At 34.8% G+C, this 19,014-nt stretch overlaps 1 protein-coding gene across 1 annotated transcript in view; it reads right to left on the bottom strand.

Moving 5' to 3' along the window:
• Window positions 1-19,014, bottom strand: part of LOC150098188 (ubiquilin-1-like) — a 252,240-nt gene that overhangs the window by 37,918 nt on the left and 195,308 nt on the right. Inside the window, exon 11 of the mRNA XM_090406088.1 lies at window positions 8,509-8,624. Coding sequence (XP_090262214.1) covers window positions 8,509-8,624 — 116 coding nt within the window. The remainder of the gene's footprint in view (window positions 1-8,508; window positions 8,625-19,014) is intronic.

Below are 19,014 nucleotides of genomic sequence, written 5' to 3'. Positions count from 1 at the left end.
TATTAATGGATAACTTGTAAAACAAATAAAATATTTCAGCTATTTAGGACAGTTTTTAGTAGAGTTGACAAATTAAATATGGACAACAGAATAAGCAAAGCTGGTATGATGAAAATCAGTTGAATAAATTTATATGGAATAAGAGAGAAATCAGCCAAAATATTAAATTAGCAGTACACAAGACAGTGCTGAAACTGGTTTTTCTAAGTTATGGATCAGAAGTTGAATTAGAAATAAAACATTTGATCAAAGACTAGAGACCAGGTATAAGAGTTCTGAGAAAAATCAGGAGTGAACTGACTGCAGAATCTATTAAAAATGAAAGTATTAAGAAGGAACTTGATATTGTTAGCATTCAAGAATGGGTGAGTAGAGCTAATCTAAGGTGGTATGGTCATTTAAACAGAACAGCCATCTTAGCATCAGACACCTGATGCCAAGATGGCAGGGAAAAGACTCAGAGGAAGATCAAGATTTAAGAGGACTGATTTAGCCAGAAATGTCCCAAAAGTCTGAAATATTAGATATATCAATATTGGAGTGCTGATGAGTAATACACTAATTCAGAGGAAATCTTTTGATAGGAGATTAGCAATAATGTAAACTTTATGTAGCATGGTCAAAGCATTGTAATATGCACCCTCAAGGGTGCATATCAGGAAATTAATGATGAAGAAACAAATATATGTGGCAAGCATTAGTAAGGGTCCTTAACAACTTCTAGAACTAGGAAACATTATGCAACCTTGCTATGTTATATCTCCCTGATAAGTTCTTTGGATGTTCATAAACTTATTTACAAAACTATGTTTTTGAAAAACAGAACATCTGGAATATAATAAATTTAGTTTAATTCTTTATCCAAGTGTAAGCAAACAAAGTTTGAGCCTGAAAATATCTTCAGGACTGAGGTAAGGTGGTACAACACTCTGGCAACTCGCAGCAAAGGTGGACCAAGCTCTCATCACTCCTTGTCTCAGTATCTCCCATAATGCAAAGCACATCTCCTTGCAGACATATATAATGCTATGCAGTAAGGGAAAGGCCACTACCCAGACCAGTTTTGATCTTTATTGAGGTCTCGTCAGTGGGAGGCAGACCCAGAAGTGGCGATACTAAGGCAGAAGCAATGGAGAGGTCATATTTACTTATACAAGTTGCCAACAGGTGTACTACCTTATTATTAAATTACTCTGGATTTAGAGAAAGATGGAAGTTTATTTTGCACTTGGTTAGACTATAATAAATTTAGTTTAATCCTTTATCCAAGTGTAAGCAAACAAAGTTTGTGCCTGAAAATATCTTCAGAACTGAGGTAAGGTGGTACAACACTTTGGCAACTTGCAGCAAAGGTGAACTAAGCTCTCATCACTCCTTGTCTCAGTATCTCCCATAATGCAAAGCACATCTCCTTGCAGACATGTATAATGCTATGCATTAAGGGAAGGGCCACTATCCATACCGGTTTCGACCTTTATTGAGGTCTCATCAGTGGGAGGCAGACCCAGGTCTACCTTTGCTTGTGTTGCCAAAGTGTTGTATCACCTTATCTCAGTCCTGAAGTTATTTTTAGGTGCAAACTTTGTTTGCTTACACTTGGATAAAGGATTAAACTAAATTTATTATATTCTAACCAAGTGCAAAATAAACTTCCAACATCTTTCTCTAAATCCAGGGTAATTTAATAATAAAATGGTACACCTGTTGGCAACTCGTATAGGTAAATATGACCTCTCCTATTGCTTCTGCCTTGGTATCACCACTTCTGGGTCTGCCTCCCACTGACGAGACCTCGATAAAGGTCGAAACCGGTATGGGTATTGGCCCTGCCCTTAATGCATAGCATTATACATGTCTGCAAGGAGATGTGCTTTGCATTATGGGAGATACTGAGACAAGGAGTGATGAGAGCTTGGTCCACCTTTGCTGCGAGTTGCCAAAGTGTTGTACCATCTTACCTCAGTCCTGCAGATATTTTCGGGTGCAAACTTTGTATGCTTACACTTGGATAAAGGATTAAACTAAATTTATTATAGTTTAATCAAGTGCAAAATAAACTTAGAACATCTGGAAATATTCTACAATAGAACAACATTGTTTTGTATTACATAATTTGGACTGTAATAATTATAATTAGAGAATATCTGTTGTACCTGCAATATGCAATATTGAACAAGGTGTAATATGCAAACCTTCCATAACTGAGAGGAATGCTTTCAGCTAATAAACTGATCAACATTATGTTAGTAAGCGGTACTGAAGTACTTCCATTATGTTTCCTATTTAGGATCATAAGCTTTATTTTAGAGATAATGATCTTAAGTTCATATGTCAAACTATGCCATTCTATTCTTCCATGGGGTTCATTCATTTCCTTTTTGTTTTCTGTTATTAGTATTATGTTATAAGCATATCTGCAGGTTGTTAATTCTTGAGCCGATAATCTACCAATATGCCTCTATTCCAGTCATCTAGAAATCTCTTGATGATTTTCTGACATCAAATGAAGAGTCCAGGAGATAGTAAATAACTTTATCTTACTTTTTGCAAACAGAACCAATCTGATAATGTCATCAATTCTTACTGCAGTTTGTTTTACTGTTATAAAGGTGACTTATTAATTGAATAAGATGTTGGGGAAAGTCAGACAGAGACATTATCTCCCAAATTAATTTCCAATTTATGAAGTCAAAGGCTTTGATGTAGTCAATAAAGCATAAGCAAGCAGGGCTACTGAATTTTTTATTTTTTAATAAGCCATCTGAGATTTGAGACCTGGTCTCTGGTACTTCCTTCCCTTATGAATCCAGCCTGTTCTAAAGAGAACAGCTGGATTTGTGAAGGAAAGAGGTACCAGCCTGTTCTAAGCATTCATTATCTAATATATCTGAAATTTTGTACAGATCCTCAGAGTATTCTTTCTATCTCTTTAAAATTTCACTTTTTTTGGCTAGGATATACTCATCTTTATCTTCTATGTTGTAGTTTTTTGCCATGAAACTAATAAAGAAGGATTTGATTTTTAAATTTGCCTCCTTATAGCAATCGGTTTAAAAATGAACTGTTAGACCTTTCATTGTTAAAGTGCATTAAGAATATAGTTATAACTAAAGCTGACAAAAGACATGCAGTCATAGTCCATGACAAAACTATTTTTGAATACTTAACCTTCTACTCCGGGATCATTTCACTTATAGATGCATCTCCAGAGATCTGACTCGATCACAAATCAACATTTTTGGACAAAATTCAATCTTGTGCTTAAGGGTCAGGGGTGCTTAAGGGTCAAAGCTGTATAACTGAGAGGAGACCTCCACATAGCCTTTAAAGGAATGCGGAGAACCGACCAGGGCTTCTGACCCAATGTCCAATCCTCACCTTCTCGTGGTGCACCCTGTTGGGTATCTACTTTGATACTGAACGAACGAGGATGGGCTGGCAATTTGGGATTTAGCCGACCAAATTGTATTCTTATTGGTTAAACCAAAATAAAAAATGATGGTACAACATGACAAAATTTCATGCCGGCTGGGGCGTCGCACGGTTAAACAAGGCCCCCGTTGTTTTCGCCAGGGAACCAGGGCGAACAGCGAAAAGTCAGCTACTGGAACAAATCTGAAAACAAACCCCAACTCAACATCACCAGAGTTAAAGATCGGTACTATCAATGTAAGAAGCCTGAATGGCAAAGAAATGGAGCTTGCTGAGGAATTAGATAAGTACCAGATCGACATAATAGGGGTGACTGAAACAAAAAAGACCAAAACTGGTGAGATCTTTCTGAGCAATAAATACAAAATGTTATATTCAGGCAATAACAATCAAGGAAAAGAAGGAGTAGCCATAGTATTCAACACAAAATACGAGGCTAATCTTCTTGAATGGCAGTCAGTCTCAAGTAGAGTAATGTGGGCAAATATGAGAATGGGGAACTGGACAATGAGACTTATTTGTGCCTATGGTCCCACAGAAGGTTCTACTAAGGTAGAAGTGGAGGAATTTTTTGAGGCTTTAGAAAAAGCAACTGACACAATGAAAAAGGAAAAGTTGGTCCTTGTTGGGGATCTAAATAGTAGAGTAGGAAATGATTGTGAGACATACAAAAATATTTTGGGAAAATTTGGAGAAAAGAGCAAAGCTAATAATAATGGCAAATATCTGTTGGATTTCTGCTCAGGACATGGACTGGTTATTACTAACACCATGTTCCAACATAAAAATGTGCACAAATTCACATGGAGAGAAGAGGCTAGGAATAAGAAAAGTCTCATTGACTATGTTATTGTTGATAGTGATGTTTTCTCCCTGGTGCAGGACACCAGAGTGTACAGAGGATTTGAAATTGGAAGCGATCACTATTTAGTTTTGAGCAGGATAAAATTGAATTTCATATTGAAAAGAATAACATGTAAGAAAGTTTTAAAGCGATTAAAAGTTGAGCAGCTCTCAGATGTAAACTGTAGACTAAAATACAGAAATATTATTGAAAAGAAAATGAAAGAGTTTGAGAACAGGAATCAAACCTTGGAGATTCGGTGGCAAACTCTGAAGGAAACATTGATTGATTCTGCCAGAGAGGCATGTGGTGAGGTTGTGTGCAAAGATAAAAAAATCAGAACTCCCTGGTGGACACAGGAAGTTAAAGAGGCAGTGAAGGAAAAGAAGAAAGCATATCAAAAGTTCCTGGCAAATAAGTCAGCTTTTACTCTTACAGAATACAGAGACAAATGTAAGAAAGCTAAACAGTATGTAAAACTAGCTAAACAAAAGTCATGGGAGGACTTTGGCAAGAATATAGAAAATAAATATCAAGAAGGTGGCAAAATATTCTGGAGGTTGTTGAAGAAGCTTAGGAATGGAGGAAAGAGTGCTGTAAAAGGAATTAGAGATGATAAAGGTGAAATGAAAACAGGAGAAAAAGATATCCTTGAAGTATGGAGTAATTACTTTGAAAAACTGCTAAATGAAACAAGCAGTGATGACAGCACAGTGATAAAAAACACTGACCAGGCATGCAGTCAGGAATACATATCCATACTTGAAGTAGAAAAAGCCATCAAAGGCTTGAAATGTGGAAAGGCAGCAGGAGTAGATGATATTCGACCAGAAATGCTGAAGTATGGTGGTATAAGAGTCTTACAGTGGCTGCACTGCATAGTTCAGAAAGCCTGGACAGAGGGACGAATTCCCGATGATTGGAGTAGAGCTCTCATAGTACCCATATATAAAAAGGGAAATAAAACTGAATGTGAGAATTACAGAGGTATTTCCCTACTGAGTGTTCCTGGCAAGATCTATGCAAGTATACTTGAGAAACGGTTGAGAAGAATTGTGGAAGAAAAGCTTGGTGAAGAACAAGCTGGATTCAGGCCAAATAGAGGCTGTCAGGATCAGATCTTCACTTTACGACAAATAGTCGAGAAAGCATGGGAATATAACAAAGATCTGTATTTAAGTTTTGTCGATTTGGAAAAGGCATATGACAAGGTGCCAAGAGAGAAGCTATTCAATACGCTGCAGTTATATGGTGTCAATGGGGCATTATATCAAGCAATACTTAGTCTTTATTTGAGTTGTGAGTCAGCAGTTAGAATTGAAGGAAGTACAGGAAGATGGTTTAATGTTAAATCTGGGGTGAGACAAGGATGTACATTATCCCCTCTGTTATTCATTATCTATATGGATCACATTATGAAGGAATGTGGTATTAAACCTGATATCAAAATTGGAGATGTTAATGTCAGCTCTTTGCTTTATGCGGATGATGTTATACTTCTAAATAAATCCGCTACAAGTCTGCAAGATTCTCTGACTAAATTGAATAGCTGTTGTAATAGATATGGTATGAAGGTGAGCAATAAAAAGACAAAGACAATGAAAATAGGCAGAATCATTGAAAATGTCAACTGTGTTGTGAATGGAGAACCTGTGGAACAAGTAAAACATTTCAGCTACTTAGGCACAATTTTTACTGAAGATGGTAAACTAAATATAGAAATAGACAACAGAATCAGCAAAGCTGGTATCGTGGGAAGTCAGTTGAATAAATTCATATGGAATAAGAAAGAAATTAGTCGGAACACTAAATTAGCTGTATACAAGACTGTGTTCAAACCAATTTTAACTTATGGATCTGAGAGCTGGGTCAGAAGTAAAACACTTGACCAAAGACTAGAGACCGCAGATATGAGAGTCCTGAGAAAGATTAGAGGCGTGAACAGATGGCATCAATGGCAATATCATATTAAAAATGAGGATATTAGGAAAGAACTTGACATTGTCAGCATCCAGGAATGCGTTAGCAGAGCTAATCTCAGATGGTATGGTCACTTAAATAGAATGGGAGAGGAAAGATTAGCAAAACAAGTGTTCTCTGCCAGGTTGGCAGGAAAACGACCCAGAGGAAGACCAAGATATAGGTGGATTGATACGGTACAAAGTGCCTTAGACGATAGAAATATAAGATCTGATAATGTTGGAGTCTTGACAAGTAACAGACTGATTTGGAGGAAAATTGTAGATAGGAAGTTAGTAATGATGTAAAATTTTTTCATGTAGTACTGTCATATCCTGTACACCCCTTGAGGGTACATGGCAGGAATTTGAAGGTGGTGATGATGATGATGAATTCAATCTTGAACCAAAGACACTATCAAAATAAAAGTTCATTATGATAAAGCTCCTCAACTTTATGCTGTTCCAGAAATTCATAAAGAAACTGTTCCTTTATGACCGATTGTAAATAAGGTTGTCCAACTTAACTCTCAAAACATTTGTCTAAGCTTCTTTCCTCACTTACTGGAAAATATTCTTCCTTTATTAAAAACTCAGGGGATTTAAAGACTAAACTTATCAGGAATATCTTTACAGCCAAGAGATTTTTAATTAATTTTGAAGCAGTAAGCAGTTTTACCCTTCACAAACATCCCTCTTGCTGATACAATGGAATTATATAATGATTTTCCTAGTGGTATTGTAAAATTATTCAACTTCTATATAAATGCTGGTTATTTTTCTTGACAAAACAAGTCTCATATGCAAATGAAAGGAATTGCTATGGAATCTCCTATTTCTTCAACTATAGCCCACTATTATGTGAAACATTTTGAACAACATATTCTTGGTATTTTTTTTTCTCTTAAGCCTTCTATTTGGTACAGATACACAGATTACATATTTGCTGTCTAGAACTCTTCCTTATTGGAGTTCTTGAATTTCTAAAGAAAATTAATTTAGTACACCAAAGAATTAAATTTACTCTTGCAGTAAAAGAAAACAATTGCTTACTATTTTACAACAACCTAATGGCAGTCTATAGTTTTCTGTATATAGAAAGCAACTCACACTGGAAAGTACATCAATGCTACATTGCATCATTGTCAGAAATATGAAATTATTAAAACTCTGGTTCATCGTGCACATAGCTGTTTTACTAATTCTTTCAAATAAGAAACTATCCTTTATCAGAGCTACCTTCATCTCCAATGGATATAATACCAAAATCATCAACGTAATAAGTAATAATTATCGCCTTCATCTAAGTCTTTCTCTAGATGAGATTTCTAGAGCCTCTTTCCATTCCATATGTTAGAAAGAATTGCTAGACTTCGTCGACAAATAAACCTCCCATCCAGTTCAGAAATCAAATTCCTTCTTAGTCTCAGGAAGATAAGTATCCTCCACTTTCTCATCCTGGAGTTCATAAATTCCATGCTCATGCAACCTTTTATTCAACTCAGATTCATCTAGAACACTGAGATTACATTTTACTTCACAAGTCCAATAAGTCTGGTTTGGCTAACCACACTTTTCTCTTTTAGGGATAAAACTAACGTTCTGTACAAAAGTTATTTGTTATTTGAAAGACTATATAAAGCAAGTTATGAAGCTCATGTCCATGGACACGAGCTTCATAACTTGCTTTATAAACTTCTTAATAAAAATGACTATTTTAAACTTTCCCAATTTTCAGAAGCCATCCTATGTAGCTTCTGAAATAATTTATTTCTTTGAATTCTAATAATATTTATAGATGGAGTTATCCTCTTGCAGTTAATACTACATATTGGCACATGCACTTAGATTTCAATTGAGTGTTAAACTAATTTATCTCTTTTAGTATGTATATATATATATATATATATATACACCGAGAATGGCAATGAAACTTAACCAAAAATTCTGTATATACTAAACAAATATTTTCCTTAAGTAAGTGTTTATCATTCTGTTATTAATCTTATCATTAAATAAAGTTTTACCTAAAGTCTCAGTAGCAATAAAAATAAAAATATAACTTATATTATATAAATTTCTGATAAGAGCTATCTGTTCCTTTTCCAACAGTATTTAATAATTTAAAAAATCAAATAAAAAAATAATACTGATATAATTTTTTATAAAACTGTCATTTATTGTAAGTTAATACTAATAGAAGTGAGAATAATGAGCATGGCAAAAAACCATGAGTTATTACCTTTAAATGATAAAATGAAAAAACTTACTTACGTGCCAAACATACTTGGAGCTATTTGCTGCAACTGCTGCATTCCTTGTTGAATTTGCAGAAGTGCTTGCATTGCTTGAGGATTACCAACAAGAGATTGAAATTCTGGGTTACGCATCTAAAAGCAAGTTAAAAGCAAAGAGTTACAGCTGAAATAATAAGTCTCAATAAAGCTCTTTCATATTTAGATTTCATACGTAAAGGAAAAAATAAAGATAATTGGACAAAGATTAACTAAAATCTCTTTTCATCTATTTTCCTAAAAATGAACATTTCAATATATGCAAAATTATATGATTCCTATTTCATCAATAATTTAACACACACTTTTAACACTCAATTTAACTTAACTAAACAAAAGTTTATGGTTCATGAATAAGTTTCCTATAACTACTACTCGCTCAATAAAACAGTAACTTCTTTATAAAAGACCTACTATTGATTTTGCAACACATGACTTACCAGATTTCTGGAGTTCAGATATATTCCATTAATTACAATAAGTGTATAACAAGTTGCTCTGCAAGTGAAATGAAAAGTTAAATCCTTGATAGTGAGAACTCCACATTATTTTAGATACATTCTAACTTCCAAATATGATGAAATTCCATCTGGCCAGAACCGAGTTATTGCAATAGATAAGTTTTAAACAATGTGTCCCTTTAAATGGTAAAAAGAAATAAACAGTGGAATGGTATGAAAAATTTTTACATTCCAAATAGCAGCTTTTAATAAAATCCATATGGAATCACTGAATAATATTGTATGGCAGGACCAAATGAATCTACTAAGTGAATTTAATAAATACTTATGAATTTTGCAAAATGTACAAAAACTAAATTTTGCAAATTTTGATATCAGATTTAATACCATTTTCCTTCATGATGTAATCCATATAGATAATGAATAACAGAGGAGATAGTGTGCATCCTTAACTCAGATCTGATTTAGTATCAAACCATCTCCCTGTACCTCCTTCAATTCTAATTGTTGACTTATAACTCAAATATAGACTTATGTCCCATTTATATCATAGAACTGTAATATTTTGAAAAGCTTTCTTTCCTCTTGGCACCTTGTCATACGTCCTTTCCAATTCTATGAAACTAAAATACAGATCCTTGTTATACTCCCACAATTTGCCTTAAAGTGAAAATTTCATCCTGACTCATTTGGCTGAATTCAGCATGTTCTTCACTAAACTTCCCTCCACTATTTTTCTTAGCTGTTTTTCTCAAGTATACTTGCATTAATCTTATCAGGAACACTCAGTAAGGAAATACCTCTGTAATACTCACATCATTCAGTTATATTTCTTTCTCAACTTTTTAACAGATATGTACTATAAGCTCTATTCCAATAATCTGACTGCATTCTATGAATATGCTGTCACTGCTTGTTTCATTTATCAATCTTTCAAAGTAATTACTCCAAACATCTAGAATATCTCTATCTTCAGTTCTCATGTCACATTTATCATCTCTAATTCCATTTATAGTACTCTTTCCTCCATTTTTATTTCAATAGCCTCCAGAATATTTTGCCACCTTCATATTTATTTTCTGTTCTTAAGTGAGAGGGCTCAGCTAGTGGTTCATATAGTGACTTCCAACTTACAATGAAATTGTCAAAATGGAATCCTATTATAAGTCAAGTACCAACTGTATTTGTTTTGTAATATCATCTGCCATAGAAAATAAGCATACTATAGTTTAGTATTGGAAATCTAGAGACTGTGTGCAATTGCAGAGTGTTTATTAAGATTCTTTTTAAAAATATTCTAAAAGGTAAATACAAGTATTCTAAAACACATATGTAATCATTACAAAATAATAAATAGCAAATTTATAATACTACGACATCAACTAGTGATGATTATCAGTTTCAAATTCTAAAATACAGCTAAGAAAGCAAAATAATATCTTGAATTCTTCATATAAAATAAAATAAAAATAAAATACTAATGTAAAGATGAATTAATAGATTCAATAATGTTGATAATACATTACAATGTTAGCTGGTTATAACACCAACTGATATTTTGCTGGTGTTATAACCAGCATCTTCAGAGCACAAAAACACAGGTTGTCACAGTATGCAAGACTACAACACAGTGTAATAATGGGACTAGTTTGAAAAATTGTAGCAGCAACACAAAGACGAAAGTCATAATTAGGTGCCCTGTCTCACTCTCTCTCTCTATATATATAAACACAGAGAAAAAGCAGGTACTAGTTATGTCTTAAGATGACTGTCTTCCAAATCTTAGGCAAATTTATACAGCCATATTTGTTAAGATTCGGAGATTTGTTATGTTTCAAGGCTTCTGTGCAGTACTTTTGTTTTCTTCCAGTTGATCCTGTGTGCAGGGATATCCAAAGCATGGTCTGCTAGGCCCAACTATGATAATGATGTATCTATTATAAATATGTTCACTGATGCAGATGTCCACAGCTCTTCCTGTGATCAAGCTTACTACGGTCAAACAGGAAGAACTATGGACATCTGCATCAGTGAACATAAAAGATACATCCAGCACTATCGCAAGTCGGGCCTAGCAGACCATGCTTTGGATATCCCCGCACACAGGACCAACTGGAAGAAATCGAAAGTACTGCACAGAAGCTTTTACAAGTCAGAGAGATTGTCTTAGAAGCAACAGAAGCCTTGAAACATACTCTGAATCTTAATAAATATAGCTGTATAAATTTGCCTAAGATTTGAGAGACAGACATCTTAAGACAACTAGCACTCTGCATTCTCTATCTGTATTTTTTTTTTTTTTTTTTTTTTTTTTTTTTTTTTTTTTTTTAAACAGAGGGTGCCTAGTTAGGACTTTAGTGTTTGGGTTGTTGCTGCAATTTTTCAAACTAGTCCCATTATTACACCATGTTTTTGTAGTCTCACGCACTATGACAAACGTACTGTGTTTTTCTGCTCTGAAGAAGCTGGTTATATCACCAGTGAAACATCAGCAATAAGTCAATAAATAATTATTCACTTATCTTTCTGTGTTCCGATATATTACCATCAAAATTAGTCAACATGTAACGAACACAAGGTTTTCTATACATTTATAGATCCTTAGATATTTCTGAAAATGGCTATCATTTGGAGACCACAGAAGGTTGCACAGTTTTTGGATTAGTTTATAAGGCACTCTAAGATTTAAAATAATAACATCATTAAATAATGATTTTATTTTGAGCAGATTTTTCACCACGGTAAGGAAGGGAGATAGTCACTAATTTTGACATTTGTATTTGAATGTGACGTCTTCATACATAATGGCTTAAATATAGTTTTTTTTTTTTTTTTTTTTTTTTTTTTTTTTTTTATATAAGGATAAACTGATTATAAATGATGTCTAGTTCCTCCTTTTTAATGTCATAATGCCAAATTTTTGAAGGATTGTGTAGAGATTTAGCATGAAGGTAATGGTCTGTATGCAGGTTTACAACAGATTTCTAGAAACATACTTTCATCATCATCATCATCAAATTCCTGCCATGTACCCTCAAGGGGTGTACAGGATATGATAGTACTACATGAAAAAAAATTACATCATTACTAACTTCCTATCTAAAATTTTCCTCCAAATAAGTCTGTTACTTGTCAAGACTCCAACATTATCAGATCTTATATTTCTATCGTCTAAGACACATTGTACCGTATCAATCCAACTATATCTTGGTCTTCCTCTGGGTCGTTTTCCTGCCAACCTGGCAGAGAACACTTGTTTTACTAATCTTTCTTCGCCCATTCTGTTTAAGTGACCATACAACCTGAGATTAGCTCTGCTAATGCATTCCTGGATGTTGACAATGTTAAGTTCTTTCCTAATATCCTCGTTTTTAATATGATATTGCCATTGATGCCATCTGTTCACATCTATAATCTTTCTCAGGACTCTCATATCTGCGGTCTCTAGTCTTTGGTCAAGTGTTTTACTTCTGACCCAGCTCTCAGATCCACAAGTTAAAACTGGTTTGCACACCATCTTGTATACAGCTAATTAGTGTTCCGACTAATTTCTCTCTTATTCCATATGAATTTATTCAATTGACTTCCTACCATACCAGCTTTGTTGATTCTGTTGCCTATTTCTATATTTAATTTACCATCTTCAGTAAAAATCATGCCTAAGTAACTGAAATGTTTCACTTGTTCCACAGGTTCTCCATTCACAACACAGTTGACATTTTCAATGATTCTGCCTATTTTCATTGTCTTTGTCATTTTATTACTGACCTTCATACCATATCTATTACAACAGCTATTCAATTTAGTCAGAGAATCTTGCAGACTTGTAGCGGATTTATTTAGAAGTATAACATCATCTGCATAAAGCAAAGAGCTGACATTAATATCTCCAATTTTGATATCATTTTTAATACCACTTTCCTTCATAATGTGATCCATATAGATAATGAATAACAGAGGGGATAATGTACATCTTTGTCTCACACCAGATTTAACATTAAACCATCTTCCTGTACTTCCTTCAATTCTAACTGCTGACTTACAACTCAAATAAAGACTAAGTATTGCTTGATATAACGTCATATTGACACCATATAACTGTAGCGTATTGAATAGCTTCTCTCTTGGCACCTTGTCATATGCCTTTTCCAAATCGACAAAACTTAAATACAGATCTCTGTTATATTCCCATGATTTCTCGACTATTTGTCATAAAGTGAAGATCTGATCCTGACAGCCTCTATTTGGCCTGAATCCAACTTGTTCTTCACCAAGCTTTTCTTCCACAATTCTTCTCAACCGTTTCTCAAGTATACTTGCATAGATCTTGCTAGGAACACTAAGTAGGGAAATACCTCTGTAATTCTCACATTGTTTTATTTACCTTTTTATATATGGGTACTATGAGAGCTCTACTCCAATCATCGGGAATTCGTCCCTCTGTCCAGGCTTTCTGAACTATGCAGTACAGCCACTGTAAGACTCTTATACCACCATACTTCAGCATTTCTGGTCGAATATCATCTACACCTGCTGCCTTTCCACATTTCAAGCCTCTGATGGCTTTTTCTTCTTCAAGTATGGATTGTATTCCTGACTGCATGTCTGGGCAGTGTTTTTTTACCACTCTGATGTCATCACTGCTTGTTTCATTTAGCAGTTTTTCAAAGTAATTACTCCATACTTCAAGGATATCTTTTCCCCCCGTTTTCATGTCACCTTTATCATCTCTAACTCCTTTTACAGCACTCTTTTCCCCAATCCTAAGCTTCTTCAACAACCTCCAGAATATTTTGCCACCTTCTTGGTATTTATTTTCTATATTCTTGCCAAAGTCCTCCCATGACTTTTGTTTAGCTAGTTTTACACAGTGTTTAGCATTTTTGCATTAGTCTCTGTATTCTCTAAGAGCACAAGCTGACTTAATTGACAGGAATTTTTGATATGCTTTCTTCTTTTCCTTCACTGCCTCTTTAACTTCCTGTGTCCACCAGGGAGTTCTGATTTTTTTATCCTTGCAGACAACCTCACCACATGCCTCTCTGGCAGAATCAATCAATGTTTCCTTCAGAGTTTGCCACTGAATCTCCAAGGTTTGATTCCTGTTCTCAAACTCTTTCATTTTTTCTTCAATAATCTTTGTGTATTTTAGTCTACAGTTCACATCTGCGAGCTGCTCAACTTTTATTCGCTTTAAAACTTTCTTACATGTTATTCTTTTCAATATGAAATTCAATTTTATCCTGCTCAAGACTAAATAGTGATCGCTTCCAATTTCAAATCCTCTGTACACTCTGTGTCCTGCACCAGGGAGAAAACATCACTATCAACAATAACATAGTCAATGAGACTTTTCTTATTCCTTGCCTCTTCTCTCCATGTGAATTTGTGCACATTTTTATGTTGGAACATGGTGTTAGTAATAACCAGTCCATGTCCTGAGCAGAAATCCAACAGATATTTGCCATTATTATTAGCTTTGCTCTTTTCTCCAAATTTTTCCAAAATATTTTTGTATGTCTCAGAATCATTTCCTACTCTGCTATTCAGATCGCCAACAAGGACCAACTTTTCCTTTTTCATTGTGTCAGTTGCTTTTTCTAAAGCATCAAAAAATTCCTCCACTTCTACCTTAGTAGAACCTTCTGTGGGACCATAGGCACAAATAAGTCTCATTGTCCAGTTCCCCATTCTCATATTTGCCCACATTACTCTACTTGAGACTGACTGCCATTCAAGAAGATTAGCCTCGTATTTTGTGTGTATTTTGTGAAACATACTTTCCCCTTCTCCAATTTTATTTTTTTTTAAAATCCAGATGGCAATTACTTATTTCTTTACTATTTCACTGTAAATTTTATTTTTTTTTTATGATATAAGGTTCACACTTTCCAGATCGGGGTGCTTAAGGGTCAAACAAAGCTGTATAACTGAGAGGAGACCTCCACACAGCCTTTAAAGGAATGCGGAGAAACGACCAGGGCTTCTGACCTAATGTCCAATCCTCACCTTCTCGTGGTGCACCCTGTTGGGTATCTACTTTGATACTGAACGAACGAGGATGGGCTGGCAATTTGGGATTTAGCCGACCAAATTGTATTCTTATTGGTTAAACCAAAATAAAAAATGATGGTACAACATGACAAAATTTCATGCCGGCAGGGGCGTCGCACGGTTAAACAAGGCCCCCGTTGTTTTCGCCAGGGAACCAGGGCGAACAGCGAAAAGTCAGCTACTGGAACAAATCTGAAAACAAACCCCAACTCAACATCACCAGAGTTAAAGATCGGTACTATCAACATAAGAAACCTGAATGGCAAAGAAATGGAGCTAGCTGAGGAATTAGATAAGTACCAGATCGACATAATAGGGGTGACTGAAACAAAAAAGACCAAAACTGGTGAGATCTTTCTGAGCAATAAATACAAAATGTTATATTCAGGCAATGACAATCAAGGAAAAGAAGGAGTAGCCATAGTATTCAACACAAAATACGAGGCTAATCTTCTTGAATGGCAGTCAGTCTCAAGTAGAGTAATGTGGGCAAATATGAGAATGGGGAACTGGACAATGAGACTTATTTGTGCCTATGGTCCCACAGAAGGTTCTACTAAGGTAGAAGTGGAGGAATTTTTTGAAGCTTTAGAAAAAGCAACTGACACAATGAAAAAGGAAAAGTTGGTCCTTGTTGGGGATCTAAATAGTAGAGTAGAAAATGATTGTGAGACATACAAAAATATTTTGGGAAAATTTGGAGAAAAGAGCAAAGCTAATAATAATGGCAAATATCTGTTGGATTTCTGCTCAGGACATGGACTGGTTATTACTAACACCATGTTCCAACATAAAAATGTGCATAAATTCACATGGAGAGAAGAGGCTAGGAATAAGAAAAGTCTCATTGACTATGTTATTGTTGATAGTGATGTTTTCTCCCTGGTGCAGGACACCAGAGTGTACAGAGGATTTGAAATTGGAAGTGATCACTATTTAGTCTTGAGCAGGATAAAATTGAATTTCATATTGAAAAGAATAACATGTAAGAAAGTTTTAAAGCGAATAAAAGTTGAGCAGCTCTCAGATGTGAACTGTAGACTAAAATACAGAAATATTATTGAAAAGAAAATGAAAGAGTTTGAGAACAGGAATCAAACCTTGAAGATTCAGTGGCAAACTCTGAAGGAAACATTGATTGATTCTGCCAGAGAGGCATGTGGTGAGGTTGTGTGCAAGGATAAAAAAATCAGAACTCCCGGTGGACACAGGAAGTTAAAGAGGCAGTGAAGGAAAAGAAGAAAGCATATCAAAAGTTCCTGGCAAATAAGTCAGCTTTTACTCTTACAGAATACAGAGACAAATGTAAGAAAGCTAAACAGTGTGTAAAACTAGCTAAACAAAAGTCATGGGAGGATTTTGGCAAGAATATAGAAAATAAATATCAAGAAGGTGGCAAAATATTCTGGAGGTTGTTGAAGAAGCTTAGGAATGGAGGAAAGAGTGCTGTAAAAGGAATTAGAGATGATAAAGGTGAAATGAAAACAGGAGAAAAAGATATCCTTGAAGTATGGAGTAATTACTTTGAAAAACTGCTAAATGAAACAAGCAGTGATGACAGCACAGTGATAAAAAACACTGACCAGGCATGCAGGCAGGAATACATATCCATAGTTGAAGTAGAAAAAGCCATCAAAGGCTTGAAATGTGGAAAGGCAGCAGGAGTAGATGATATTCGACCAGAAATGCCGAAGTATGGTGGTATAAGAGTCTTACAGTGGCTGCACTGCATAGTTCAGAAAGCCTGGACAGAGGGACGAATTCCCGGTGATTGGAGTAGAGCTCTCATAGTACCCATATATAAAAAGGGAAATAAAACTGAATGTGAGAATTACAGAGGTATTTCCCTACCGAGTGTTCCTGGCAAGATCTATGCAAGAATACTTGAGAAACGGTTGAGAAGAATTGTGGAAGAAAAGCTTGGTGAAGAACAAGCTGGATTCAGGCCAAATAGAAGCTGTCAGGATCAGATCTTCACTTTATGACAAATAGTCGAAAAAGCATGGGAATATAACAAAGATCTGTATTTAAGTTTTGTCGATTTGGAAAAGGCATATGACAAGGTGCCAAGAGAGAAGCTATTCAATACGCTGCAGTTATATGGTGTCAATGGGGCATTATATCAAGCAATACTTAGTCTTTATTTGAGTTGTGAGTCAGCAGTTAGAATTGAAGGAAGTACAGGAAGATGGTTTAATGTTAAATCTGGTGTGAGACAAGGATGTACATTATCCCCTCTGTTATTCATTATCTATATGGATCACATTATGAAGGAATGTGGTATTAAACCTGATATCAAAATTGGAGATGTTAATGTCAGCTCTTTGCTTTATGCAGATGATGTTATACTTCTAAATAAATCCGCTACAAGTCTGCAAGATTCTCTGACTAAATTGAATAGCTGTTGTAATAGATATGGTATGAAGGTCAGCAATAAAAAGACAAAGACAATGAAAATAGGCAGAATCATTGAAAATGTCAACTGTGTTGTGAATGGAGAACCTGTGGAACAAGTAAAACATTTCAGCTACTTAGGCACAATTTTTACTGAAGATGGTAAACTAAATATAGAAATAGACAACAGAATCAGCAAAGCTGGTATCGTGGGAAGTCAATTGAATAAATTCATATGGAATAAGAAAGAAATTAGTCGGAACACTAAATTAGCTGTATACAAGACTGTGTTCAAACCAATTTTAACTTATGGATCTGAGAGCTGGGTCAGAAGTAAAACACTTGACCAAAGACTAGAGACCGCAGATATGAGAGTCCTGAGAAAGATTAGAGGCGTGAACAGATGGCATCAATGGCAATATCATATTAAAAATGAGGATATTAGGAAAGAACTTGACATTGTCAGCATCCAGGAATGCGTTAGCAGAGCTAATCTCAGATGGTATGGTCACTTAAATAGAATGGGAGAGGAAAGATTAGCAAAACAAGTGTTCTCTGCCAGGTTGGCAGGAAAACGATCCAGAGGAAGACCAAGATATAGGTGGATTGATATGGTACAAAGTGCCTTAGACGATAGAAATATAAGATCTGATAATGTTGGAGTCTTGACAAGTAACAGACTGATTTATAGGAAAATTGTAGATAGGAAGTTAGTAATGATGTAATTTTTTCATGCAGTACTGTCATATCCTGTACACCCCTTGAGGGTACATGGCAGGAATTTGATGATGATGATGACTTTCCAGATCATGAATATATTATCCATACTACCAGTTTTATGTAAGGTTTATTTAAGTAAGCATGAAATAGTTTCTTCTTCTTGAGATATTGTTGTAGAAAATGGCTACTGGTGGAGATAAGATACACCCATTGCTAAGTTGTACTGTTGGTTGTAAATCTGATCTTTTCATTTGAAAAAACTAGTATGGAAGCAGCACTTACATAAATTCTGATATGTCTTGAAGAAAATAGTCAACATGAGAAAGACCATTTACTGAGGAATTGGTAAATAAGGATATGGCACTAGACCAGCCAAAATATCTGATGGAGAGATATTTAATTCTGAAATATTCTGGACCTAGCATAGAAATTGATAAAGTAATGAGTATGTATTAAAAATTCTTGAACAACACTCAGCTGGAAATTCATTCCATCTACAAAAAGGCACACTGGAGTAGCCAAGTTATGGTTTTCTAGTAAACCATATTAGCTTGGAGATAAAGGATTATATGATTTCAGTTGTTTTTTTAAATTCTGACCAAATAAGCATGTGATAATTAGATCATGTTTTATGGGTTGACAAAGATGTGTTTCTATTTAAACTTTAATAGACAGAGAAATAAGAGAATCAAGTTGATAATTTAATTTCAAAGTCAGTATATTCAATGATAACTGCTGCATTTATTTGAAATTGGGTTTCAAAATAATGATATATTTGTTATTTTCAAGTTGGTAAAGAGCTTTATTTTAAAAGGCTGTTGTATTACTAGTTGCAATAATAACAATTAACAGTAGAG

The sequence above is a fragment of the Typopeltis vanoorti genome, chromosome 16, assembly GCF_054136105.1.
Source record: "Typopeltis vanoorti isolate ZY-2024b chromosome 16, IOZ_Tvanoo_1.0, whole genome shotgun sequence".
Taxonomy (NCBI): Eukaryota; Metazoa; Arthropoda; class Arachnida; order Uropygi; family Thelyphonidae; genus Typopeltis; species Typopeltis vanoorti.
Note: the sequence above shows the minus strand (reverse complement) of the source record. Positions and strands in the feature narration are given on the sequence as shown.